Here is a 26,755-nt window from a genome sequence, read left to right as displayed (position 1 = left end):
GGCCAAAGCTGGGGGTGAGATCTGCCAGTGATCCCAAAGGCAATGAACTCCTGATCCAGGCAGAGATAACTGCAATGAGCCTAGCAGCAGGAGAGAAGAAGCAGGCCACATAATGTGGGTATGTGAGAACTCCACCACATGCCTTGGCTGACACAGAGATGGGGGCTCTGGGCTGGGACTCAGCAGAGCTGGGATCTATTCCTGCCTCTGGCCTGCTGGGTGACCTCGGGCAGGTTGTAGCCCTTCTGTGCTTCAGTTTCCCCAATTATAAAATGGGGATAACGATACTGACCTACTTTGAGATCTACTGATGATAAGACCTAGGCACAATTATTTATCTGAAATGGGTGGCCAAACTTTTTTAACAAGGTTTTTTTTCCCACCTGTTACTCAGCTATTTGAGTTAAATATTTAAAACCCACTGAGTTTTAAACAGTCTGAATAAAACCCACTTCCCCTTCCCAGTTAGACTGAAGACAGCCATGCCTGGGAGATCCGCTCTCCAGGCAACCACAGAGGCCTCTGGTGCGGGGAAAAAGAGTCTGAATTCATCATGCATCTTCCCCCAGGCCTTTTACACAGCAAGAAAACCTGGGCCAAGCCCATTCCTGCCCCCATCTGCAGGTTTCCTTTTAGTGCCTGAGACCCACTGATGTAGGACCCTACATCCCACACCCCCACTGGTCTAGGAAGCAGCCAAGCGCTGAGCAAGTGGGGTTGTAGATGATGACTGGTAGTGTCTCTGCCCAAATGGGTGGGATTTGATTCTATTCTATATAGGTTCTTATCCCGTAAGACACAGATCTGGAAGGGACCCTCTGGGTCATCAAGTCCAGTCCCCTGCAGGCACCCCCGTCACCGTGGCATCTGGCTTGTATTCTGTAGATCAGTCTAGACGGTCATGATGGCCCCTTTGGGCTTTGAACAGATCTCTGACTCCCATCTTCTCCCGCAGTCTATAAAGCTCAGCTGGTGAAGGTGCAGCAGAACGGGATGTACAATTACTTCACCATGAGGATCGTGCAGGTCATTAAGGAAGGTAACGGCCCCTGCTGTGAATGTCTGCCCGCGTCTCACCCTGCGTGCAGGCTGTCCTCGCTACAGGGTGCCAATGCTGCCCGCTCCCCCAGCCCCAGCTTCTGCACTCGGGTTTTTCACCTGCGTTTTATTTCTGGGAGGTGAATTTAGTCCTCCTTGAAAACGATGGAGGACATAGCACCAGCTGAGAACTGCACATTTCAGGAGGGCTCCACTGAAGTCAGTCCATGCAGCTGATGCCCCTCAGTCCCGACCCACAGCCCCTGCTAGCTCAGCCCTGGGCCTCCCCAACTCCAGCTCTGCCAGTGCCCCTTCATCCCAACCCACAGCCCCCTGCTAGCCCAGCCCTGCGCTTCCCCCCATCCCAGATCTGCCAGTGCCCCTCCATCCTGACCCATAGCCCCCTGTCAGCCCAGCCCTGGGCTTCCCCAGCCCCACAGCTCTGCCAATGCCCCTTCATCCTGACCCACAGCCCCCTGCTAGCCCAGCCCTGGGCTTCCCCTGCCCCACAGCTCTGCCAGTGCTCCTCCATCCTGACCCCCAGCCCCCTGCCAGCCCAGCTCTGGGCTTCCTCCTCCACCCCCCAGCTGTGCCAGTGCCCCTTCATCCTGACCCACAGCCCCCTGCTAGCCCAGCCCTGGGCTTCCCCCGCTCCACAGCTCTGCCAGTGCTCCTCCATCCTGACCCCCAGCCCCCTGCTAGCCCAGCCCTGGGTTTCCCCCCATCCCAGCTCTGCCAGTGCCCCTCCATCCTGACCCACAGCCCCCTGCTAGCCCAGCCCTGGGCTTCCCCCGCCCCACAGCTCTGCCGGTGCCCCTCCATCCTGATCCCCAGCCCCCTGCTAGCCCAGCCCTGGGCTCCCCTTTCACCATCAGTCATGTGCCTTAGACCCCCTGCTATCCCCAGGGCCGGATTAATCTTTTGTGGGCCCTGGCACCCAGACCTTGGCCCTGTCCCCTGCTCCACCCCGAGGCTCCGCCCCCACTCAGCCCCTTCCCACTGAAGCCCCACCCCTGCTCACTCTCTTCCCTCCAAGGTCCCACCGACCGCCGCATGGGGGAAGGGATGGGGGCGGAGAGGAGCAAGTGGTAGGTGGGGCCATCATCCGGGTGCCAGGGCCCCCTCAGTGTGAGCCCAGCGTCATTGTAAACCCGGTACTGGCCATGCCACGCCTTGTCTTCCCTCTAACTAGCTCTTCTGATGCGCCTTAATCCCATCCCACAGCTCCCTGCTATTCCAGCCCTGTGTTCCCCCCCGTCAGCTCTAGCAATGCCCATCATGTCATCAGAGACGTTGTGAAATACAGCCTTGCCCGTCCCCGAGAGCGCGTCACGCTAGAAAACGCTCCAGACTGATCAACGCTCCAGTTATCCCCAGGGCGGGCACTGCCTCCGCATTCCTCCCCGGGGGCTTTTAGCTGTCAGCTTCGACCTCGGTAGTCTCATAACAGCTCCGCGCACCCTGAGCCTACCAGGGGCTCCTCAGGAGAGGCCGATATTTCTAAAAAGCTGTCTTTGGAACAAAGATCAGAACAAAGCCACAAACGGAAACTTCCTGCTAAATGAAATTTGGATTCAGTCAGCAGAAACGTTCCTTTGCGATCAAATCAAACTCTTCCATTCTGAGCTCGACTTTTCCAATTCGTCTAGTAGAAAATAAAATAATTTTCTAACCAAAAAATCTCAATATCCCAGTCCCAGATGGTCAAAGAGGAGGATTTGGGCTGAATCAAAACACTTTTTTCAGTGTTTTTTTTTAAAGAAAGTTTTGTCTGAATCGACACATTCCTCTTGATTTCAACAAAACGGTATTTTGCTCTGTTAAAAAAATGTTGATTAGCGTGATTACCTGAGAGGCAGCCAGCCTCCTTTGTGATGCAGGCCCTGAACTGGCTGCTTCTTTCATCCCATTTAGCTGCGTGTTTTCAAAGATGACTAGGGGAGTTAGACACTCAATTCAGTGTGATCTGGACTCCTTCGTCCCTTTGGCTCCTTCGAAAATCCCAGCCTATATTTCAAACCTGCAGCACGTTTACTTGCAGTATATATTTCAGTCACTTGCTGTCGCTGTGCACTGAAGAGGCCCAGACAGCACGTGGACCCTGGTAAACAAGAGAGACAAAGCTGTGTGTCAAGCTCTGTGCAAGCCAGTGTTTTAGAGTCTGTGATTGTTTCCTGTAATAAACGGCCCCTATTTAAAGGACTCTGAGTCCATGTCTTGTGATCATGGGAGGCTTTTTCCAACAAGACCAGGAGTCCAGGTTCTGATCTCATTTACACCGGCATAAATCCAGTGTGATTCCACTGACAGGGATTTTGAGCTCACCTGCCCTGATGTCATAAGAATTGAGCCATACTGGGTCAGACCAATGGACCATCTAGCCCAATATCCTATCTTCTGACAGTAGCCAATGCCAGGTGCTTCAGAGGGAATTAATCGAGTGATCCATCCCCTGTTGTCCATGCCCAGCTTCTGGCAGTCAGAGGCTAGGGACACCCAGAGCATGGGGCTGCATCCCTGACCATCTTGGCTAACAGCCATTGATGGACCTATCCTCCAAATGTCAATCCAGAGCGACCCCATGGAGACAGATTCTGAGCACATGTCAAACAAAAAGAGACCTCTTTGAAATCAAGAGTCACTCTGGATTGGCACCTGTTTAACTGAGATCAGACTCTTCTGCAATGGGTCTGGCTCCTGTTCGCTGATCTGTCACCAGTGATCATTCTGCTCCCCATGCTCATAGGACATCGCTGGCTTTTTTTTTAAAGGGACAGAGCAAAGCATCCAGGGGAAGACCCGTCGATTTATCAGCCCAGTGGCTTGCAAGGCGACCCTGAACCTGCTGGAGAACAGGAGCTACTTGATCTGGGGCCTCAGCAGTGACCTGTGGGACCTGAAGACTGAGTGAGTCTCCAGCAGGCTCCTGGAGAGGCAGGAGGTTTATGAGGAGGGGGAAGGGTGGGCTGATGGTTAATGCACTAGGCTGGGACTCAGGAGAAGTGGGTTCAATTTCCAGCTCTGCCACTGACCCTGTGTGATCTTGGGTAAGTCACTTCATCTCTATGCCTCAGTTCCTGAGCTGTTTGGGGCAGGGACGCTGTGTGTGGCAGCCAGCCACAGCGGGGCCCTGAGCGAAGTGCTCCCATACTAACAATGGGGAGTGGTTCTCCTTAGTGCCCTGTGATCTCTGCCAGGCTGTACCCTGGACATGCAGGGTCACCCCCTCACCCCCCAAGGGCTGTGTTAACGTTTCCTCCTGCTCTCTCTCCCAGGATGGCGTACTTGCTCGGGAGCGGCTCCTGGATTGAGCTGTGGCCAAACCCCCTGGAATGCCAGCAGGGACATTTCCAGGCCCTCTGCAAGGGGCTGGAGGCATTTGCCCAGCACATGGTGACAAACGGCTGCCCTTCATAGACTGAGAAGATGAGGACCCAGGAATGTCACCACCAGCTGTCCCCCTATCTGTGGGGAGATCTCCCTCATAACCCCATCTATAGTGTAAATCGGAGTCATGGCAGACCCTCTATACATTTCACAACAGCAGGAGCAGGACTCACACCCTTCTGCATGTAGTCCCCTACCTCTGGATCTGCAGGAGACTCTCCTTCTGCTCATAGCACAGGGCTTGACACACAGCTATGCAGTTCAAATTCCAGTTTTCCATAACCCTCTATTGATCCTTGTAATACATCCTGCTCTGCAATTTCTGGAGACATTGATCCAAGCTCTCTGGACAGAGGACAGAGAACGGAACCGTACCATGTGCGGGTTGCCCCACCTCTGAGATCCCCAAGGGCTCTGTCATTTCCTTACGCTGTGGCACACTTCAACAGTCCCTGAACTGAACTGATTACTCCTTTGTACAACACCTGTTGCAATGACCTCCCTTGCCCGCCCCCCCCGAATCCTCAATCCAGAAACTTTGTGCCTCCCAAGGGAGCAATCCTGAGGCATCTGTCTGGGTTTGTACCTGTTTTATCCCGAATGTGAATAAAGTTTTGCGGCAGCAGGGAAATGGCTCTCATAAATCTCAGCACCCAGTAGGGGAGATTTATTTCATGGCCTGCTCTAGACTGACTCCAAGCCCCCTATAACACTAGGGAAACTTAATGCCCTGTGTGGATGCTCTAGACTGTAAGATCTTTGGGGCAGAGACTGTCTTTTCATTGTGTGGTTGTACAGTGCCTGGTACGGTGGGGTCCTGGGTGCTGTGATCATACAAATAATTTAAAATAGCCTGGAATAAATCTTCATTAGAAGCACCCTAATACTTGCAGAATAAAGTGACTTCTGGTCTGGAATTAAGCATCCACAGGAGCTTCTCCAGTCAGTTTCTCTGTATAGACAAGGAAGGATGATGGTCTAGTGGTTAAAGTATGGACCTAGGCGGTGGGAGCCCTGGATTTAATTCCCTCCTCTGTCCTCCTCTGATCCCTGGGCAAGTCACATGGCCTCTCTGTGCCTCGGTTCCCCCGCTGAACAACAGGGAAGACAGCACAGCCTCCCAGGGGGTCGAGGATAAACCCATTAAAGAGCGTGACGTGTTTGAGTTCCAGTGATGATATAAGAAATAGGGGTTATTTCATTACCAAGCTCGCCCCGTGCCCAGCCCTTCTTACGCAGCAGAAAGACGAAGGGGGAACATTTTGGCTAAGATTCCTGAGCACGGACCCAGCCTCGGTACATCTGTGCTCCGACTGCAATCCAACAACCCTAAGCAATCTCTGCGGTAATAGGCAAAGGACCCTCCCGTGCTGTTTTGCTGAGCAGTCTGGTTGGTTTTTGCTCAGAACGGGCACGTCTCAGCAAGTGGCGGTTTGTTTAAAGCCTTCCATGATCCAGAGGCTTGATTCTCACTTGCCCTACCACCCCTTTGATGTTGCTGTTGCAAAGTAAAGGGACCATAATGCTGAGAGATCCCTCCTGGCAGAGGGCATTGCTTGAGCTGCTAACTCCTTGAAGGACCTGACATAGGGGATGTGGTCAAGGTGGAGTGGGTATGGCCAGCATGAAAAACTAGCAAAACAGCTGTCCAGATTAGTCAGTGGTGTGCTAGCCACACCCCCTTGGCCTTGGCCATGTCCCTCAGGCCAAGGGCCACACTTGTGCTCCACATCACTGCAGGGAAGCCCTGGTGGCTGTTCAGTGTGTAAGTTAGAGTAGCCTCAAGGCTGCTGTAAACTATGCGGGAAGGGGCAAAAATGGTGTAAACCCACCTCTGCCCCTGCCCTGATGCTAGTGGTGAATGGATCTCAGCCAGAGCAGGGAATCGGGGGCCCAGACTGCTGTCAAAGCCCCCCATGTGGACAGCTCCTCACTGAGCTGGTTCTGGCCCTTACTCCAGCCAAATCCCAGAACGGCAGTGAGCAGGGAAATTGTTCCTAAAACCATAAGAATGGCATACTGGGTCAGACCAATGGTCCATCTAGCCAGTATCCTGTCTTTCGACAGTGGCCTCTGCCAGATGCTTCCAACCATCCTCTGTTGTCCATAGACTCATAGACTTTAAGGTCAGAAGGGACCAATGTGATCATCTAGTCTGACCTCCTGCATAAAGCAGGCCACAGAACCCTACCCATCCACTTCTATATCAAACCCCTAACCTATGTCCGAGTTATAGAAGTCCTCAAATTGTGGTTTGAAGACCTCAAGCTGCAGAGAATCCACCAGCAAGTGACCCGTGCCCCACGCTCCGAGAAAGGCGAAAAACCTCCAGGGCCTCTGCCAATCTGCCCTGGAGGAAAATTCCTTCCTGACCCCAAATATGGCGATCAGCTAAACCCTGAGCATGTGGGCAAGACTCACCAGCCAGCAGGAAAGAATTCTCTGCAGTAACTCAGACCCCATCCCATCCAATATCCCATCACCACCCACATGGCATACTTATCTGCTGATAATCAAAGATCAATTGCCAAAATTAAGCTATCCCATCATACCATCCCTTCCATAAACTTATCAAGCTTAGTCTTAAAGCCAGATATGTCTTTTGCCCCCACTACTCCCCTTGGAAGGCTGTTCCAGAACTTCACTCCTCTAATGGTTAGAAACCTTCATCTAATTTCAAGTCTAAACTTCCTAGTGTCCAGTTTATACCCATTTGTTCTTGTGTCCGTATTGGTACTAATCTTAAATAATTCCTCTCTCTCCCTAATATTAATCCCTCTGATATATTTATAAAGAGCAATCATATCCCCCCTCAGCCTTCTTTTGGCTAGACTAAACAATCCAAGCTCTTTGAGTCTCCTTTCATATGACAGGTTTTCCATTCCTCAGATCATCCTAGAAGCCCGTCTCTGAACCTGTTCCAGTTTGAATTCATCCTTCTTAAACATGGGAGACCAAAACTGCACACAGTATTCCAGATGAGGCCTCACCAGTGCCTTATATAACGGTACTAACACCTCCTTATCTTTGCTGGAAATACCTCGCCTGATGCATCCTAAAACCGCATTAGCTTTTTTAACGGCCATATCACATTGGCAGCTCATAGTCATCCTGTGATCAACCAATACTCCAAGGTCCTTCTCCTCCTCTGTTGCTTCCAACTGATGCGTCCCCAATCTATATCTAAAATTCTTGTTATTAATCCCTAAGTGCATGACCTTGCACTTTTCACTATTAAATTTCATCCTATTACTATTACTCCAGTTTACAAGGTCATCCAGATCTTCCTGTATGATATCCCGGTCCTTCTCCGTGTTAGCAATACCTCCCAGCTTTGTGTCATCCGCAAACTTTATTAGCACATTCCCGCTTTTTGTGCCAAGGTCAGTAATAAAAAGGTTAAATAAGATTGGTCCCAGAACCAATCCTTGAGGAACTCCACTAGTGACCTCCTTCCAGCCTGACAGTTCACCTTTCAGTACGACCCATTGGAGTCTCCCCTTTAACCAGTTCCTTATCCACCTTTCAATTTTCATATTGATCCCCATCTTTTCCAATTTAACTAATAATTCCCCATGTGGAACCGTGTCAAACGCCTTACTGAAATCGAGGTAAATTAGATCTACTGCATTTTCTTTGTCTAAATAATCTGTCATCTTCTCAAAGAAGGAGATCAGGTTGGTTTGGCACGATCTACCTTTAGTAAAACCATGTTGTAATTTGTCCCAATTATCATTGACCTCAATGTCCTTAACGACTTTCTCCTTCAAAAATTTTTCCAAGACCTTACATACTACAGATGTCAAACTAACAGGCCTATAGTTACTCGGATCACTTTTTTCCCCTTTCTTAAAGATAGGAACTATGTTAGCAATTCTCCAGTCGTATGGTTCCAGCATCAGGCAATCAGAGGTTTACGGACACCCAGAGCATCTTGGTCCCTGACTGTCTTGGTTAATAGCCATTGATGGACCTAACCTCCATGAACTAATCTAATTCATTTTTGAACTCAGGTATAGTTTTGGCCTTTGCAACCTCCCCTGGCAACAAGTTCCACAGGTTGACTGCGTGTTGCGTGACAAACTACTTCCTTTTGTTTGTTTTAAGCCTGATGCCTAATAATTTAATTGGGTGATCCCCTGATTCTTCTGTTATATGAAGGAATAAATAACACATCCTTATTCACTTTCTCCACACCATTCCAGATTTTAAAAACCTGTAGTTTATCCCCCTTTAGCTGTCGCTTTTTTAAGCTGAACCATCCCAAACTTTTTAATCTCTCCTCCTACGGAAGCTGCTCCACACCCCTAATAATTTTTGTTGCCCTTCTCTGCACCTTTTCCACTTCTAATATACCTTGTTTTGAATTGGGGCGACCAGAACTGCAGACATGATTCATGATGTGGGTGTACCATGGATTTATGTAGTGGCATTAAGATAATTCTACCTTACTATGTATCCCTTTCCTAATCGTTCCTACCAGTCTGTTCGCTTTTTTGACTGACATTGCACATTGATCAGATGTTTTCAGATAACTATCCATGATGACTCCAAGATCTCTTTCCTCAGTGGTCACAGCTAATTTAGATCCCATCATTTTATATGTATAGTTGGGATTACCTTTTCCAATGTGCATTACTTTGCATTTATCAACACTGAATTTCATCTGCCATTTTGTTGTCCAGTCACCTAGTTTAGTGAGATCCTTTTGTAACTCTTTGCAGTCAGCTTTGGGTTTACAAAATTACTCAAGATAGTTATCATCTGCAAACTTTGCCATCTCACTAATTACAGCTTTCCCCAGATCATTTATGAATACGTTGAACAACACAGGCACCAGTACAGATCCCTGGGAAACATCACTATTTACCTCTCTCCATTCTGAAAATGACCACTTATTCCTATCCTTTTTTCCTATCTTCTAACCAGTTCATGGGAGCACTTTCCCTCTTATCCCATGACTGCTTATTTTGCTTAAGAGCCTTTGACGAGGGACCTTGTCAAAGGCTTTCTGAAAGTCCAAGTACACTATATGCACTGGATCACTCTTGTCCACACGTTTATTGATCCCCTCAAAGAATTCTAGTAGATTGGTGAGGCATGATTTCCATTTACAAAAGCCGTGTTAACTCTTCCTCAACAAATCATATTCATCTATGTGTCTGACAATTCTGTTCTTTACCTTAGTTTCAACCAATTTGCTGGTACTGACGTTAATCCTACTTGCCTGTAATTATCAGGATCGCCTCTGGGGACTTTTAAAAAAATTAGCATCACGTTCCCTATCCTCCAGTCATGTGGTCCAGAAGCTGATTTAAGTGGTAGGTAACATACTGCAGTTTCCCCCTTTATTCTTTTAAAGTATTTATAATTGAACTTTTTTTGTATCTCAAAAGCATTTTTGGGGTCAGAACACGGAGGGCCTCACACCACACAATAAGACCCAGCAAGTTATGTTTGCAAATATGTTAGCTGGTCATAGTCACTACAAGTGCATGGTAATGCTGTGCAATTTCATCCATAGAATATCAGGGTTGGAAGGGATCTCAGAAAGTCAGCTAGTCCAACCCCCTGCTCAAAGCAAGATCAATCCCAAAACAGATTTTTATTCCAGTTCTCTAAATAGCCCCCTCAAGGACTGAACTCACCACCCTGGGTTTAGCAGGCCAATGCTCAAACCCCTGAGCTATCCCTCCCCTACAAGATGTATAAATGGACAGCGGATCAGCCCTGGGGAACAGTTGTTTGGAACTGCACAACAAAAGGCCCAAACCTCAAAAAACACCTCAGACAAATACTTCAGAGCTTGGCTACTTCAAAATGAAGTGCACATATGAAAATGAATCAAGTGCAGCAGCGACTCAGCTGTCATGAGCCATGTACAGTAACAAAGCCCTGTGTCCATGCTCCAACCCTACAATAACAAGCTACTGCACAGGTTACCCTACCATAACAAAGCCCCATTTGCATCCTCCAACCCTACAATAACAAAGCCCCAGGGGCAGGCTCCAACCTACAATAACAAAGCCCCAGTGGCAGGCTCCAACCCTATAATAACAAAGCCCCAGCAGCAGGCTCCAACCCTATAATAACAAGCTACTGCACAGGTGACCCTACAATAACAAAGGCCCACGGGCATGCTCCAACCCTACCATAACAAAGCCTCATCCGCAGGCTCTGACCCTACCACAACAAAGGCCCACGTGCATGCTCCGATCCTACAATAACAAAGCCCCATCGGGGGCTCCAACCCTACAATAACAAAGGCCCACGTGCATGCTCCGACCCTACCACAACAAAGCCCCAGCGGCAGGCTCCAACCCTACAATAACAAGCTACTGCACAGGTGACCCTACAATAACAAAGGCCACGTCCATGCTCCGACCCTACCATAACAAAGCCCCATCCGCAGGCTCTGACCCTACCATAACAAAGGCCCACGTGCATGCTCCGACCCTACCATAACAAAGCCCCATCGGCAGGCTCCGACCCTACAATAACAAGCTACTGCACAGGTGACCCTACAATAACAAAGGCCCACGTCCATGCTCCGACCCTACCATAACAAAGCCCCATCCGCAGGCTCTGACCCTACCATAACAAAGGCCCACGTGCATGCTCCGACCCTACCACAACAAAGCCCCAGCGGCAGGCTCCGACCCTACCATAACAAGCCGCCCTGCACCCCGAGTTACCTTGCAGCGGGTGGGGATGGCCAGAGGGTGCCCCTCAGCGCTCCCGGGGGGGGGGGGGGGGGGGACAGGCAGGAAGGGCGGGGCACCGGGGGGCGCGGGGCAGGGCTCTGCCCCACGCCCCGGGGGAGGCCGGCTGGCAGGGACTACAAGCCCCGGCGTGCTGCGGGCTCGCGGGGCGTTTCCCTCGGCCGGTCGGGAGAAGGAGCCGGAGCGGGAGCCGCTGCGAGGCGGGGACTGGCTGAGCCGGTGGCGACCCAGCTCCTAGCGGTGCAGGTAGGCGGGGGGCTGGGCTGGGCTCGGAGCTCCAAGGGCAGCGGAATCCGGCTGCAAGGGGCTTCCCCCCATGTCGGGGGATCACGCGGGGCTTCGCCTTGTGCTCAGCCTTCCCCCGATCCTGGTGGGCTGGGAGATTGGGGTGCATGGGGGGGTAAGAGAGGTTGGGGTGCATCGCGGATCGGAGCCCAGGCGGACCCAGGGATACACTGGGAAGAGTGGGGAGCTAGGGGGTGCATTGGGGAAGGGGAAAAGCCGGGGGGGTGCAGGGAAGATCGGGGTGCCATGAGAGCAGGGGGTGTGTTGGGGAAGGGGAAAAGCCGGGGGGGTGCAGGGAAGATCAGGGTGCCATGAGAGCAGGGGGTGTGTTGGGGAAGGGGAAAAGCCGGGGGAGTGCAGGGAAGATCAGGGTGCCATGAGAGCAGGGGGTGTGTTGGGGAAGGGGAAAAGCCGGGGGGGGTGCAGGGAAGATCAGGGTGCCATGAGAGCAGGGGGTGTGTTGGGGAAGGGGAAAAGCCGGGGGGGGTGCAGGAAAGATCGGGGTGCCATGAGAGCAGGGGTGTGTTGGGGAAGGGGAAAAGCCGGGGGGGTGCAGGGAAGATCAGGGTGCCATGAGAGCAGGGGGTGTGTTGGGGAAGGGGAAAAGCTGGGGGGGTGCAGGAAAGATCGGGGTGCCATGAGAGCAGGGGTGTGTTGGGGAGCAAGATCTAGGAGCTAGGGATCCCTGGGAGGGGGGTGCATTGGGTGGAGCTGGATGTGGAGTGCAAAGTGCAATGGGGGTGTTGGGAGCTGGGTCTGCAGCAGAGACGGGGTGTTTTGGGGTGTGGGGGTGCAGGGTGAGTGTCCATTAGAAGCACAGTACAGAGTGGCTCTCTGGGGAGCTGGCCTGAGAACCACCTTCTGGGGTGGGGAGGCCCGGCTGAGACCTTTCTATGGAGAGAGGAGCCCCTTCTTCTATATATAGCCTGACCCTGCAGGATCTAGCACCAGAATAAGCCAAGATTAGTCAGGCTGGCTACAGCTGCTGAGACTGCTGCTTTCCCCGGGAGCCAGGGAAGGACACAGAGCTCTGAGGATGGCGCCATTTTGAGCAGTAACCATGAGTTTCCAGGGAGCGGTTTATTGTACTGAGTGCTGACCATCTCCCCTCCTTAATCCCACCTGGATCAGACGCCCACAGCCCTAGAGTCCCCCTGAGTCATCCTGGACCACCTCTTCCAGGCATGGTCAGGTACAGTTTGTATCGGCCCTTGATGCTCACTGGGTTCGGGGCTGACCTACCTGGGTTCTGGGCCTTCTCTGACCCGCAGGCCTGGGTGAAACACTGACACCCCCTCTGCATTTCATTAGTGTTGGTATTACAGAAGCACTGAGGTCAGGGCCTTGCACAGAGCCTCAGCCGTGACCAGGGCCTGCCCCGCATCATGCCGGGCAGTACACGGGCCCCCATCATGCCAGATCCTGCACAGACATATAGTGAGAGACAGTCCCAGCCCTGAAGATTTTACAGTATGCACAGAGGAAGGCTGGGTATAAGGAATTATTATTGTACCCAGTTTGCAGGCAGGGAAACTGAGGCATGCATATGCCATAACTTGCCTCAGGTCTGCATGTGGCAAAGGTGGAAACTGAGCCCAGTTCTCCTTTGTCTGCCTGTCACTTTAGATTCTTTGGGGAAGGGACCGTCTCTTACTCTGTGCAGCAAGCAGTGCGTGACAGAGGACCCCAATCTCAGCTCTGTCTTGTAGGTGCCCCATAGTCCAAAATTACAGTCCTAGAAGTGACAGGTTTCAGAGTGGTAGCCGTGTTAGTCTGTATCAGCAAAAAGAATGAGGAGTCCTTGTGGCACCTTAGAGACTAACATATTTATTTGATTATAAGCTTTCATGGGCTAAAACCCACTTCATCAAATGCATGCAGTGAAAAATACAGAAGGCAGATATATATACACAGAAGACATGAAAAAATGGGTGTTGCCTTACTAACTATAATGAGAGTAACCAAATAAGGTGGGCTATTATCAGCAGGAGAACACTTCAGCCTCCTTGGTCACTCAATAACAGACCTCAAAGTCGCGATACTCCAGCAAAAAAACTTCAGAAACAGACTCCAATGAGAAACTGCAGAATTGGAATTAATTTGCAAACTGGACACCATTAAATTAGGCTTGAATAAAGACTATGAGTGGATGGGTCATTACACAAAGTAAAAACTATTTCCCCAATGCTATTTTTTCCCCTACTGTTATCCACACCTTCTTGTCAACCGTTGGAAATGGACCATCCTGATTATCACTACAAAAGGTTTTTTTCTCTCCTATTGATAATAGCCCACCTTAATTGATTCTTCTCATTATAGTTAGTATGGCAACACCCATTTTTCATGTCCTCTATCTTCCTACTGTATTTTCCAGTGTTGCATTTAAAAGGCCTCTCATCCTATGAGCAACTGGACTTGTTTTGTGTATATCACACCTGCTCAGGCATCAGCTGTGAATTTCTGGCTCCCTTTTTAAAGAACTTTTATCACCTTGATCAATAGAAAAGTAGGTTATAACAGAGCATAACTGAACAGGAATAAACCTGGAGAAGGACCTCCTCCTCGCAGGCCTGACCCCCTCGGTAATCGTCCCGTGGCCCCTTTGCCAGCTCTCTGCACCCGCCTGCCCGTGCTTCCCAACTGTGGTGGAATTCTCAGCCGGGTGAGATCAGCAGGATGGGCCTTTTGTCCCCAAAGAAATCAAAGCTTAGAGGAATAATAGCCCAGGTTCTGCCCTTTGACTGGTTATAATTCCCCACCCAGCTCTGCGGCTGGCCTGAGAGCAGCCTTGCTGAGTCTGAACTGGGTCAGGGGAGAGATCCAAGGTGAGGATCCGGCATGGTGAACTGAGATCCAGGGCAGGAGTTGCCATGGGGAGCTGGTGCTCGTTAATTTTTAATTGCTGACTGCCTTGGCATAGGGCCCTGCTGTTGTGTCTGGCCTGTCAAACGCATCCGCAGATGAAACCTGACGTTGGCCAGCTTGTCGGGTTATTAGAGGTGTTGTGGTATCCCACAGAGACCTCAGCTGCGATTGTGGGGGGCCCACCGTGCCGGGCGAGAGCCAGTGGTGCTTCAAAGAGCTCACAGCCGAAATAGACCAAGGAAGGGAGTGGGGAAAGAGGGACAGAGCTGCAGTGCCTTGCCCAAAGTCGCCCAGAGGCCGAGCCAGGAAACTGAACCACTGCCCTTGTCTGCCCCCCATGCTCCGGCAGAGCTGGGTCACCCGCAAGCCCTGATTCACACCCGACCCCCCGCCCTGTTCCCAAGCATGCTGACACGGCCGTGCCGAAGCCCTGGGGTGTAGGTGCCGCGTCCAGCAGCAGCAGGTTTCTGGCAGCGTGAGAACACCCCCTGCCCGGGTGACAGGAGCATCCCATCTAGCTGCCTTTACACCAGGGGTTAGGGTGGTTAGTTACGGCGCTCGGGGGGCTGGGCTCTTCACTCCCCTGAGCTGATGGGCGGAGCCGGGCCCAGCCCCGGCTGCAGGAATAAGAGGCTGAGACGGTTCCAGAATAGAACAACATGTTCTCCCGCGGGAGGGGGATGGGCTGAGGCTGGTGCCGCATCGCCTGGTGGAAATCCTCTCCTAGGAAGAGACCGAGATCAGAGGCTGGCGGGCGGGTCACGTAGAGGGCAGCCAGATCAGTGAAGGGGGAGATGGGACCGGCACAACTGAGTAGATCTATGTCCTAACTCCTCCAGCCCCTACTTTGCCCACTAAGCCTAACTCTTCTCCACAGAGCTGGGGATAGAACCCAGGAGTCTTGATTCCCAACACCGTCCTCCCCTCTGATCACTAGGCTCTGCTCCCTTCCCAGAGCTGCAGCTAGAACCCAGGAGTCCCGACTCCCGATTCTCCCCTGCCCCAACCACTAGGCTCTGCTCCCTTCCCAGAGCAGCAGCTAGAACCCAGGGGGTCCTGAGTTGCAACCGTCATATTCTAACCACTAGACCCCACTCCCTCCACCCTCTTTGAACCTGACTTCTCTTGTCTGGACAGATAGACAGGGATGTCCTGCAGGAACGTGCTGCTGACTGGCTGCTCCTCTGGGATCGGGCTGGCTCTGGCCGTCCGGCTAGCTAAAGATGAGCTGAAGAGATTCCGAGGTGAGAGGATTGGGCTGAGGATTATAAAGAGCTGGAGAAGAGGAGGAACATGCCGCATAGGGCAGAGAAATGATAATGATCTTACAATTTCTATGGCCTTTTGTCCCCAGGAGCTTCATAGCCCTATGTACCGAATCACTTCTCCCACCGCTGAGATGCAGCCACCTCTGGGGTGGGATGTGGCTGCTGTTAATACAGAGATCATTCAACCAGTGCTGAAATGCAGCTACCTTTGGGGTGGGATGAGGTGTGGGAACAATTTATGCAGGGTTTGCTCACCTGCTGCTGAGATGCAGCTGCGTCTGGGGTGGGGCACGTCAGCTGTTAATGCAGAGATTGTTCAGCCACTGCAGAGATGCAGCCACCTCTGGAGTAGGGTTTGGCTGGTGTGTAACAACTGTATGCATGGGAGTTTAGGACCAAGACGCGCAGAGTGCTTTGTTCAGTCGAAGCTGCAGGGAGACGCTAGGGAGGCAGAATGTAACTAGCGAACGGGTGGAGCAGGGAGGGGCATCCAGCATCCTGCGAAAATTGCCCTGCAATCTCTGATGGGGCGGACCCTGACCAGGTACATGGCACCGTTCTGCCTCACAGCACCCACTGGTGCCACACTGGCATAGCCTGCAAGGGGAGAGCACCCTCTACTAAGCCCCCACTCTAATTTTGCAGCACAGTTCCCCCTAGTGCATCAGAGTCTGTGCAGACAGAGCCCCACCCCTGTGCTCCCTACTAAGCCCCTCATCCTGCAGCACCCATCTTAGCCCTGGGAATCTCCCATCCAAGCACCAAGCAGGCCTGAGCTTGCTTAGCACAGGAGTGGGGCCCTGAGCTTCCTGGCTGGTTTGAACCCCCCCTGCCCCCTCCATCTCTCTGCCTAGTCATCGCCACCATGAGGAACCTGGACAAGAGGGAGGCCTTGGAGAAGCAGGCGGGGCCAGCACTGGACAAGACCCTGGAAATCCGCCAGATGGACGTGACCAGCGAGGAATCCATCCGGTGCTGCGTGGAGGGCATTCCCCAGCGGAGAGTGGACGTGCTCGGTAGGAGAGCCGGCCCAGCCTCTCTGGGCTGCATGGGCCACCTTCCTTGGAACGCATCCGGTGGGGGGAAGTTGGGGGACTGCTGCACTCTTCCCTCACCCCACAAAGGCACCGTGGGAGTAGGGGCTGGAGCAGCTGGGGGTTCCTCCAGAGGAGAGAGGCTAAGGAATGTCTTGTCTTAGGTACCTTAGACCCACCCACTTAGACACGCCCACTTAAGCCCCATCCCTTTAGGCCCCACCCACTTAGACTCCACCCAATTTCTAGCCTGTAATTTACACAGCCCCTTACAGGTAGCTTCTGCATTTGCCCCCCTGAGTCTCTACTCCACTCTGCCCCCGACTCCAGGGTGCATCAGTGAAGCGTCATGTGCTCACACACGTGTTCAGTGGTTTCCCCAGGAATTGAAATTAGGGTCGGTGTTTGAATTTACAAGGGGGGTGTCAAGACCAATGAGATATATAAAAGAGATATGAATAAAGTAAATGTTTTGTTAGGATTATGCAAATTTAACATAAGAATAATGCAATTTATACCAAAACACATAACAGGTCTAGATTTCTAAATAAATATACATTTTTAAAAAAAGTATCTAATTTAAATTGACTTTTGAAAAGTAAGCCATCTTGGGGTAAGAGGAGAGTCCTCTCATGGATCAGTAACTGGTTAAAAGATGGGAAACAAAGGGTAGGAATAAATTATCAGTTGTCAGAATGGAGAGAGATAAATAGTGGTATCCTTGAGGGGTCGGTACTGGGACTATTACTGTTCAACATACTCATAAATGATCTGGAAAAATGGGTTAACAGTGAGGTGGCAAAATTTGCAGATGATACAAAACTATTCAAGATAGTTAAGTCCCAGGCAGACTGCGAAGAGCTACAAAGGGAGCTCATAAAACTGGGTGACTGGGCAACAAAATGGCAAATCAAATGCAATGTTGATAAATGCAAAGTAATGCACATTGGAAAACAATCTCAACTATACATACAAAATGAAGGAGTCTGAATTAGCTGTTACCACTCAAGAAAGAGATCTTGGAGTCATTGTGGATAGTTCTCTGAAAACATCCACTCAGTGTGCAGCAGCAGTCACAAAAGCAAACAATGTTGGGAATCACTAAGAAAGGGATAGATAATAAGACAGAAAATACCATATTGCCTCTATATAAATCCATGGTATGTGTACACCTTGAATAGTGTGCAGATCTGGTCACCCATCCTAAAAAATATATATTGGAATTGGAAAAGGTACAGAGATGGGCAACTAAAATGATCAGGGGTATGAAACAGGAGGAGAGATTAAAGTGACTGGGACTTTTCAGCTTAGAAAAGAGATGACTAATGGAACCCTTTTAACCTGCCTGTCTGCATTTGAGACAGCACGTTGTACACTATTGAAACTTGCTTCTGGTGGGAAAGACACTTGTAATTATTTTTTCCTGGGCTCTGGGTGACTAAGAAACCTCCTCAGAAATGAGAGATGCAGTCCTGCCTGGCCTGGTTCCACGGATACAGAGCAGGACTGCATCAGGCACCATATCCCCATTAGTCCTGACTAACGGGGATATGATAGAGGTCTACAAAATCTTGACTGGTGCAAAGAAAGTGAATAAGGAAATTGTATTTAATCCTTCACATAACACAAGAACGAGCAGTCACCCAATGAAATTAATAGGCAGCAGGTTTTAAAAAAACAAAAGGAAGTACTTCTTCACACAATATAAAGTCAACCCAGGGAACTCTTTGCCAGGGGATGCTGTGAAGACCAAAACTAGAACAGGATTATAAAAAGAACTAGATAAATTCCTGGAGAACAGGTCCATCTGTGGCTATTAGCCAGGATGAGGAGGGGTGCAACACCGTGCTCTGAATGTCCCTAGCCTGTTTGCCAGAAGCTGGGAATGGGCAACAAGGGATGGTCACTTGATGATTACTTGTTCTGTTCATTCCCTCTGAAGCACCTGGCCTTGACCACTGTTGTAAGACAGGGTACTGGGCTATATGGACCATTGGTCTGACCCAGTATGACCATTCTTATGTAAAAAATTAATTATAATAATAAAAATGTTTAGTACAGAAACTCCCCAACATAATGACCTCTCAAGATAGCAACAATGTGAGATAACAACCTCGGCAAATAATGCATTTTAAAAATCTTGGCCTACTAGGAAACATATTTTTATAAGTTTCCATTCCCAGTCACAAATCTAGCATTCTGGAGCAAAGTGACTAAAATATAGTCCAACAAACAAATGTTTATTTAACGTGCCCCTCACTTTTCCCTCCACCGCACTCCACTCACCGGTGTTGTCCTTGGTCAGTGGAGACTCAGGCCATGGCTACACTAAAGACTTGCAGCGCCGGTGAGGGGGTTACAGCACTGCAACTTAGGATGTGGCCACACTTGCAAAGCACGGCCAGCGCCGCAACTCCCTGATTGCAGCGCTGGCTGTACACCCAGTCGAGCCTCGGGTGTAGCAATTCCAGCGCTGGTGATCCAGCGCTGGTCAGCAAGTGTGGACCCCACCAGTGCTTTTATTGACCTCCAGGGTATAAGGAGGTATCCCAGAATTCCTGTCCACAACAAACCGGAAGAAAGGGGGAGCTCGGAGTTCAGCCAAACTGCTTATTTAAAAAACAAACACAGCTCCTGTTTGCTGTGAGCGGAGGCAGGCAGGGGAATTATTTTGGAATGTTCACAGCTGTTTGCTTGAAGAGAGAAACAGCACGCTCACACGGCAGAGGGGGAGGGGGAAGTCCCTGTTGAGCAGATGCTTATCTGGTCTGATGGCTATTTAGGAGTGCATAATTTGCATTTAGTGAATGAGAGAGGGGTGGGGGAAGAGGTCAGAACTTTTAAAATGATTGAAGGTAGGCACAGTCCTTAGAACTTGCAAGGCAGGGAGCTGAGAACAGTGTCAGCTCCAAAAATCCAATCTCTCTGTCTCTCCCACGCTCCCTGTCACATTCCACCCCACCCCCCTCTTTTGAAAAGCACGTTGCAGCCACTTGAATGCTGGGATAGCTGCCCACAATGCACCACTCCCAACACCGCTGCAAATGTTGCAAATGTGGCCACACTGCAGCGCTGGCCCTACACAGCTGTACGAACACAGCTGTAACTACCAGCGCTGCAGAACTGTAAGTGTAGCCATGGCCTCAGAGTTCAGAGGTGCTTTCACATGAGTACACCTTCCAGGTGGGAGACAAGAAGGCACCTTGCTTGTTTCTCCAGCTGCTCACTGTTCGCTCTGGCCACGTCTTTTCATTGTGCCACTGTTCACTTCACCATGCCATTGCCAATGGCCCTGCGCCGTCACCTTCTGCTGCCACCTGCCACTATGAGCTCTGCGAGTTGGTCTTTTGAGGTTCCACCAGCTCTCAGTGTGGGAACCTCGCTTGCTGCTAGCGCAGTCTGGGCTGTCTCTTACACAAAAACGCTGTACCCACAGGAACACTGTCCCACAACAGGACTAAGCACTTAGACCTGATTGTCAGTGATTTCAGCTGCAGTGGTCACTTAACAGAGCAAAAGACTCTCTATGGAGCCTAATCAGCTCTGTCATTAAACAGTGGAGAGAGACAGGTCCCCACCCTCTCTCTTGATGTCTTCAAATCATCACAGGCTAAGTACAGTTCTCCTGCCCTTTACTCATACAACAAGAACAACATTTCATCCCTCATTCCCCCCACATTCAAGTGGTTTGTAACCCAACCCCAGGCAAAATCTATCACTTGGACAACACAGCTCTGTTTGCTGGATACCTAGGTAGATTAGGTGTGAATGTAAATACGATCTGGCCCTGAAGCCTTTCCCCGCAGCCCCAGCTCATCACTAGCTGTCAGGGAGAGCTCATTTAGACTTTGCTTACAAATCATCATTTGAAATTATTAGGTTGATCAACATCACTGAAATGAATGCACTGACATTGTCATAAAAAACAACAGCTGCATAAGGATGCAAGGAAGCTAGTCTATGTTCATACTTTTCATATCTATTATACTTTTTCAGTTACACATATTTTATCATACACTGTATAAGCTTTTAAAGTGTGCATTAATGTTTCAGTTTAAAGTCAGATTTCCAAACAGTCACTAAATTGGTATGTAACTAGCTCACAAAACTAGGGGGGGTGTTGGGGAAATTCGGGGGGGGGTAGGGAAATCACTGCATGTGTTGGTAAAGGGGTGTAGGGCTCAGAGGGGAGGCTGGTGTAAATGGAGGAGCTGGGTGGCTTCGCCCTGCCCATTTGCCCCCACTAAAAATCTGGCCACAAGTGTGAGGGCAGGTGCTGGCTCTTCGGCGCTAAGGTTGCTGTGTGGGGCAGGGGGCAGCTGACACAGGATCTCACGCACATGCGCCTGACTGGCCTTGCCGGGTGGTGACCCAGCAGAGGGTTTGGCTGAACAGGGAAGGGGTCACTCCGTAAAGCGGGGATCTCGATGCGTTCCCCAGCAGAGCTGAGCCCCTGCTCAGGGGGAGCGAAGGAAACGCCATATCAGATCAGACCCACAGACCCATCTAGCCGGGTGTCCTGCATGACCTTGGATGGGCCCATCTAGGGGTCGCCCCACCTGCAGGAAAGGATCCGGAGCCTCACGGGTGGGGCCAGCCAGAGAGCTGGCTGGGCCATTTGTGCCTCTGCTTTTGGTGATTGGAGTTGGAACGAAAAGGGGATCCTGGCTCCCCCCATCTCAGTGGGGCTCCCCACTCCCAGTCTGCGCTCACCCTCCCAGTGGAGGGGGGAGCTACAGCAGCTGCCATACCCTGGGGGGGGTTCCTGGGGCTCTCACGCCCCCCTCCGTTGCAGTGAACAACGCGGGGCTGGGCATGATCGGGCCGGTGGAGAGCCAGAGCGTCGCTGCCATGAAGGGTCTCTTTGACACCAACTTCTTCGGGCTGGTGCGGCTGGTGCGCGAAATCTTCCCCGACATGAAGCGCCAGCGCCAGGGTCACATCGTGGTGATGAGCAGCGTGCTGGGACTGCAAGGTGAGACCGGGGTGGGGTGGGGGGCTGTGGCCCCTGGGGACCGGCTGCATCTTGCTGATTTGGGGGTGGGGACGGGGGACGGGTCCAGGCTCCTGTGGGAGGTGATGGGCCCACGCTGTGTGGAAACCACCCAGAGCCCCAGCCTGCCCCCTTCCCCCAGCATGAGACCCTGCCTCGTTACTCTCCTGCTGGGACCCTGAGCCCTGGGCTCTCTCACCCTCCATGAGACACCGACCCCAGTGTGCTGGGTTCTGTATGGTACTTATTAAGTGTATTACGGTAGCCCCCAGGAGCCCCAGCCATGGCCCAGGGCCCTGCTGTGCTAGGTGCTGTACAAACGCAAAGCAAGAAGCTGGTCTCTGGCTCGATACATAAGCCAGGAGACAGATGGGGGAGCCCCAGGAGCTGGTGGGACAATTCTGGTCAGTACCACAGGCAGGTGTCTCCGCTCCCCGGTGGCCGACCACTCAGCAAGTTCTGGGCAGGCCCTCCCAGCAGAGCAGAGCCTCACCCTTGTCCAGCCCAGCTTCCTCCTCTCCCGCTGCTTCACTGCTCTTCTCTCTGCTCCCCAGGCCTCATCTTCAACGACATCTACTCCGCCTCCAAGTTTGCTGTGGAGGGTTTCTGTGAGAGCTTGGCCCTGCAGGCGCTAAAGTTCGGCGTGAAGTAAGTCCCGGGTGCAGGGCTGTGTAGGGGAGATGAGCCCCAGTGCTGCAGGGGGGCAATGGACATTCCCAGCCACTCCTTGTCTGAAGCTTGGAGGGGTTGCAGGCAGGTGGCTACAGGGAGCAGATGGGAGGTGCCTGGTTGCTCCATTGATCCATTACAATGACTGGGCAGCCCCCACCACTGCTGACTTTGCTGGTGCTCAGATAAGGGGGATGGACACACTGAGGCTATGAGGGGTGGGGTCCAGAGGGCCTCTCCCTCCCCTCCACCCCATGGGCATCCTAGCACTGTTGGCATAGTGCATCGTGTGTGCACGGAAAGGGAGGTATCAACCACAGTGCTGGGACCTTAGGCGCAGGTGTAAGGATATTGGATTGTATGGCCCAGCCATCTGAGGCCTGGTCCACACTACAGCGTTAAATCGATTTAAACAGCGTTAAATCGATTTAACGCTGTACCCGTCCACACTACAAGGCACTTAAAATCGATTTTAAGGGGTCTTAAAATCGATTTCTGTACTCCTGCTCAACGAGAGGAGAAACCCTAAAATTGATATTACTATATCGATTTAGGGTTAGTGTGGACGGAAATCGAAGTTATTGGTCCCATTCTTTTACTGAGCTACCCAGAGCGCACCGCTCCGGAAATCGATGGTAGCCTAGGACCATGGACGCACACCACCGAAGTAATGTGCCCTAGTGTGGACGCGTAAAATCGATTTTATAAAACCTGTTTTATAAAATCGATTTTATAAATTTCGATTTTACTCTGTAGTGTGGACGTGGCCTCAGATGGCAGTGCAGGGAGGTGGGACCCCAGAGTTGGTGGGAGGAAGGGATGGAGGTAGGCGGGTGGCAGGAGGAAGGGAGAAGTGGGTAGGTAGAGGGAGGAAGGGCTGGAAGGAGGAATGGGTGGAGCAGTGGGTAGATAAAAGGAGGAAAAGATGTGGGGGTGGAAGGAGGGAGCAGTGGATAGGTAGAAGGAGGAATGGATGGGTGGAGCAGTGGGTGGATGAAAGGTGGAAGGAGGAAGGGGTGGGTGGTCTGATATGGGAGGGGCAGCAGGTGGGGTGCTGGACTAGAAGGCCCACTGGTCTATGGAGGTGGTGCCCCAAGCTGTGCGACCCAGCGCTTTGTCCCTGCATGGCACCTCCTGTCTGCGTGTGCCCTAACGAGCCTGGAGCCAGGCCCTGGCTGGCTACATGAGCTGTGATGTGTTACTGTCTCCTGCTCCTCCCCAGCATCAGCCTGATCGAACCTGGACCGGTGGTGACCGAGTTCGAAAGGAAACTCTACGAAGAAGCCGCCTGCATGGACCTGTCTGCCGTTGATCAGGAGACACTGGATATATTCCAAGGCTTTTACATGGCCTATTCCAAGGAAGTCTTCACGGTGCTGGGGCAGTCGCCGGACGAGGTGGCTGAGGTAGGGAGCCATCTCCCCACCCTCCTGCATTCACACTGACCCGCTACCCCCTTCCTAGCCTTATAGTGCTTGGCTCTAACCACACTGACCACTGGGGACCTAGGGAGGATGGGTGGGTAGTTAGATCCTAGGGGCCTGCTTGCCAGAGGTTCTAAACACCCCTAAATCTAGTGGTGGCACCTGGAGCAGCCGGGGCTGCTAACATCATCTCTGGGCTCAACCTTGAGATGCTGCTCGGCCTCTGTCCTAGCCATCTGCCGCATGGGGTGGGGTGCGGGTCTGTGTAAGGGCGGGGCGACCAGCGGTGAAGCAAGTATGTTAGTGCTCAGCACTTCGAGATCCATAGATAAAAAGCATTTTTGTTGAGCTGGGCACAGCTATCCCTGTTTTACAGAGAGGGGAAACTGAGGCATTGAAAAGGGAAGGGAGTTGCAGAGCAGGGATTGAACCCAGGAGTCCTGGCTCCCAGCTCCCCTTCTCTAACCACTCTCCTCTCCTCCCCTCCCTGAGCTGGGAACAGAACCCAGGGGTCCTGGCTCCCAGCCACCCCCACCCCCCCCATCACCTAGGCAATACTGTAATACACCTAATAAATAACATATAGTGGCCAATGTAGTGGGGCTTGAGCCATGGCTGGGGCTCGTAGGCGCTACCAGTACCAACAATAAGTGGTAATCAGAGTGATGCTGATTTACACCAGTTTGTGATCTGGCCCATTGATTCCAATGGAGCCATGATTATTTATATTATTGCCGTGCCTAGGAGCCCCAGTCGTGGCCCAGGACCCCATTGTGTAGATGCTGCATGTTATTTACTAGGTGTATTACGGTAGCTCCGAGGCATCCCCATCATGGCCCAGCACCCCATTGTGTTAGGTGCTGTATGTTATTTACTAGGTGTATTACGGTAGCTCCGAGGCATCCCCATCATGGCCCAGCACCCCATTGTGTTAGGTGCTGTATGTTATTAGGTGTATTATGGTAGTGCCTAGACATCCCCATCATGGCCCAGCACCCCATTGTGTTAGGTGCTGTATGTTATTAGGTGTATTATGGTAGTGCCTAGACATCCCCATCATGGCCCAGCACCCCATTGTGTTAGGTGCTGTACATTAAATGCCAGGAGGGGATGTGGCCCATTGACCCTAATGGAGCTGTGCCCGATTTCATACCAACTGGGGATCTGCCCCGGTACGGGTTAAGCCTAGGATGTGTCGGTCAAGTGTCTAACAGGCAGGCCCGTCCTCTGCTCTCCCCAGCACACGGCCAAGGTGATCATGGCAGAGAAGCCGCCTTTTCGCTACCAGACCAACAGCCTCTACACGCCCATGACCACCCTGAAACACGCCGACCCCACCGGGAACCTGCCTCTGAATGCCTTCCACCAGATGATCTTCCAGCACGACCGGCTCTTCAAAGCCAGCCTCAGCCTCCTCAAGATGCTGCAGTGGAGGAAGAGGAGGGACGTGTCCTATAACAAGTCTCCTTGAGACGAAGGCACCAATCCCCTTCCTCCTCCCTGGACAACACAGGCAGCTCCAGCTATAGATCCCCCCACCCCGCCCTCGCCCTGCTCCCATGCTCTGTACCACGACCCTCGTTTCCAGTGTGGACAACCACTGTAAAAGCACAAAACCTTGGACCGAGGGGGAGGTGCCAGCGCAGTGGGCGATGTGGGGAGCGGGGAGGAGGCAGCGTGTTTAGGAGCGTGGATCTACAAGGGGACTAGCAACACCCCAGTCTTTGCCCTCTTTTTAACCAGCTGATTCTTTTGTATCTTTTTTTTAAGTACATTTGGGGTTTAAAGGATTTTTTTTTTTTTAAACATGCAAAAAGTTGAGGATTGAGGTCCTGCTGTAGTGTAGGCCCAGGAGTCCTGACTCCCACTCCCCTCCCAGAGCTGGGGATAGAAGCCAGGAGTCCCAACCTCTCCCAGAGCTGGGGATTGAACTCAGGAGTCTGGATGCCTGGCCCAATGCTCTAACCACTAAGCACCACTCCCCTCCCACAGCTGGGGCTAGATCCCTGGATGTATTGAGTTGTCTCCCTGCCCAAGACCCACTTGTGGGAGTGGGTCTGGCTGTGCTTCCACCGGGGGGGTGATAGACATCCTGCATGAAGCGGCAGCCCCGCTGGTGTGTGCCAGGGCTTGTGGCCCTGGTGAAGGGAGCCATGGGGCATCAGACTGTGTCCCCCTGACACTATCTGGGGGGCCTGTAGGAAGATGGCGGGGATGGCTCATCCAGGGAGGGAATGACTACCGTACTTGCTGGAGTTAGGGGCAGCATGTTTGCCAGCAGGCTACTAATGCAACCAGCCTTGGAAGACGCTCAACTAGGGTTTGATGCAGCTCATGGCCCCGGCTTCAAGTGGGTTTAGCGGCAGGGCAGAGGGCAGTGAAGCAGTTTAGCTGGCACCTCTTAGGCACGTTCCAGGGGACAGCAACAGCTCCCAGCAGGGGGTGAGCATTTAGTTTGCAGCATTTTCCTCAGGGTGCTGCACCCTCTTAAGGCCAGTTTCCTGATCTCCTCCTCTCCTCAATCTCCCCCTCGGGGGGCACCTGGCCCCCTGCCCAGCACCCTGTGGTAGCGCTGGGAACATGTGCCTGTGTTGTAGTCTGTGCAATGACTCACTCCCCCAGCGGCTGTTCAGGGCCAGGCCAGCCCATCTGACCAACCTGTAGTGGTGCAGGAGTCCCTCTCTCAATAAACAGAGGTGCCCGAGCATGGTGACTGGGCTCAGTGTTTTAAGTCCTGGGAACTTTCCAGCAGCAGCCGCCCGGCCGGAGGCAGGGTCCTGGGAAATCTCACAGCTGAGTCCATGGAGGGAAGGGCAGAGACAGGACAGCTGGGGGGAGGCTACATCTGCCCCATAAGTTATCCCCTCCCCCCCTCCATGGTACTAACAGCCCCCCTTGTGGTAGTAGTTGAGCCCCTCACATCTGCAAGTGTATTTATTCTCCCAATGCCTTGGGGCCAGCAGGGTAGGGCTGTTCTCCACTTTTCATATACAGGAAACTGAGGCACAGAGTGGCTAAGTGAGGTGCCTATGGCCATGCAGAAAGGCTGTGGCAGAGGCAGGATCAGGGT

General features: G+C 52.0%; 2 protein-coding genes across 3 annotated transcripts in view; both read left to right on the top strand.

Annotated features, from left to right (window-relative positions):
- The window catches only part of LOC115643427 (A.superbus venom factor 1-like), a 47,182-nt gene extending 40,888 nt beyond the window's left edge, over positions 1-6,294 (top strand). Inside the window, exons 39-41 of the mRNA XM_030547457.1 lie at positions 956-1,039; positions 3,810-3,945; positions 4,314-6,294. Of these exons, the coding sequence (XP_030403317.1) occupies positions 956-1,039; positions 3,810-3,945; positions 4,314-4,455 (362 nt within the window). The 3' untranslated portion in view covers positions 4,456-6,294. The remainder of the gene's footprint in view (positions 1-955; positions 1,040-3,809; positions 3,946-4,313) is intronic.
- A 5,005-nt stretch (positions 6,295-11,299) lies between these two features.
- On the top strand, positions 11,300-26,390 carry LOC115643447 (retinol dehydrogenase 8-like). 2 transcript variants are annotated; one of them, XM_030547493.1, is made up of 7 exons: positions 11,300-11,393; positions 15,435-15,541; positions 16,420-16,581; positions 21,395-21,574; positions 22,147-22,240; positions 23,484-23,667; positions 24,926-26,390. In XM_030547493.1, the coding sequence occupies exons 2-7, from the start codon at positions 15,445-15,447 to the stop codon at positions 25,154-25,156; spliced, it is 948 nt and encodes a 315-aa protein (XP_030403353.1). In that variant the 5' UTR covers positions 11,300-11,393; positions 15,435-15,444; the 3' UTR covers positions 25,157-26,390. The 2 variants fall into 2 exon arrangements, with proteins under 2 accessions (XP_030403353.1, XP_030403354.1); XM_030547494.1 differs by having other exon boundaries at positions 11,304-11,393; positions 15,439-15,541.
- The last annotated feature ends 365 nt before the right edge of the window (positions 26,391-26,755 follow it).

This window comes from Gopherus evgoodei, unplaced genomic scaffold (genome assembly GCF_007399415.2).
Source record: "Gopherus evgoodei ecotype Sinaloan lineage unplaced genomic scaffold, rGopEvg1_v1.p scaffold_59_arrow_ctg1, whole genome shotgun sequence".
Taxonomy (NCBI): Eukaryota; Metazoa; Chordata; order Testudines; family Testudinidae; genus Gopherus; species Gopherus evgoodei.
The sequence above is the reverse complement of the archived record's forward strand: the minus strand, read 5'-3'. Positions and strand labels throughout refer to the sequence as shown.

Excerpts from the sequence above, each read along its gene's own strand:
- LOC115643447 (XM_030547493.1), top strand. The coding sequence starts at position 15,445 with ATGTCCTGCAGGAACGTGCTGCTGACTGGCTGCTCCTCTGGGATCGGG. Across the intron at positions 16,582-21,394 it reads GCGGAGAGTGGACGTGCTCG|TGAACAACGCGGGGCTGGGC; the intron begins GTAGGAGAGCCG and ends CCTCCGTTGCAG. Across the intron at positions 21,575-22,146 it reads CAGCGTGCTGGGACTGCAAG|GCCTCATCTTCAACGACATC; the intron begins GTGAGACCGGGG and ends TCTGCTCCCCAG.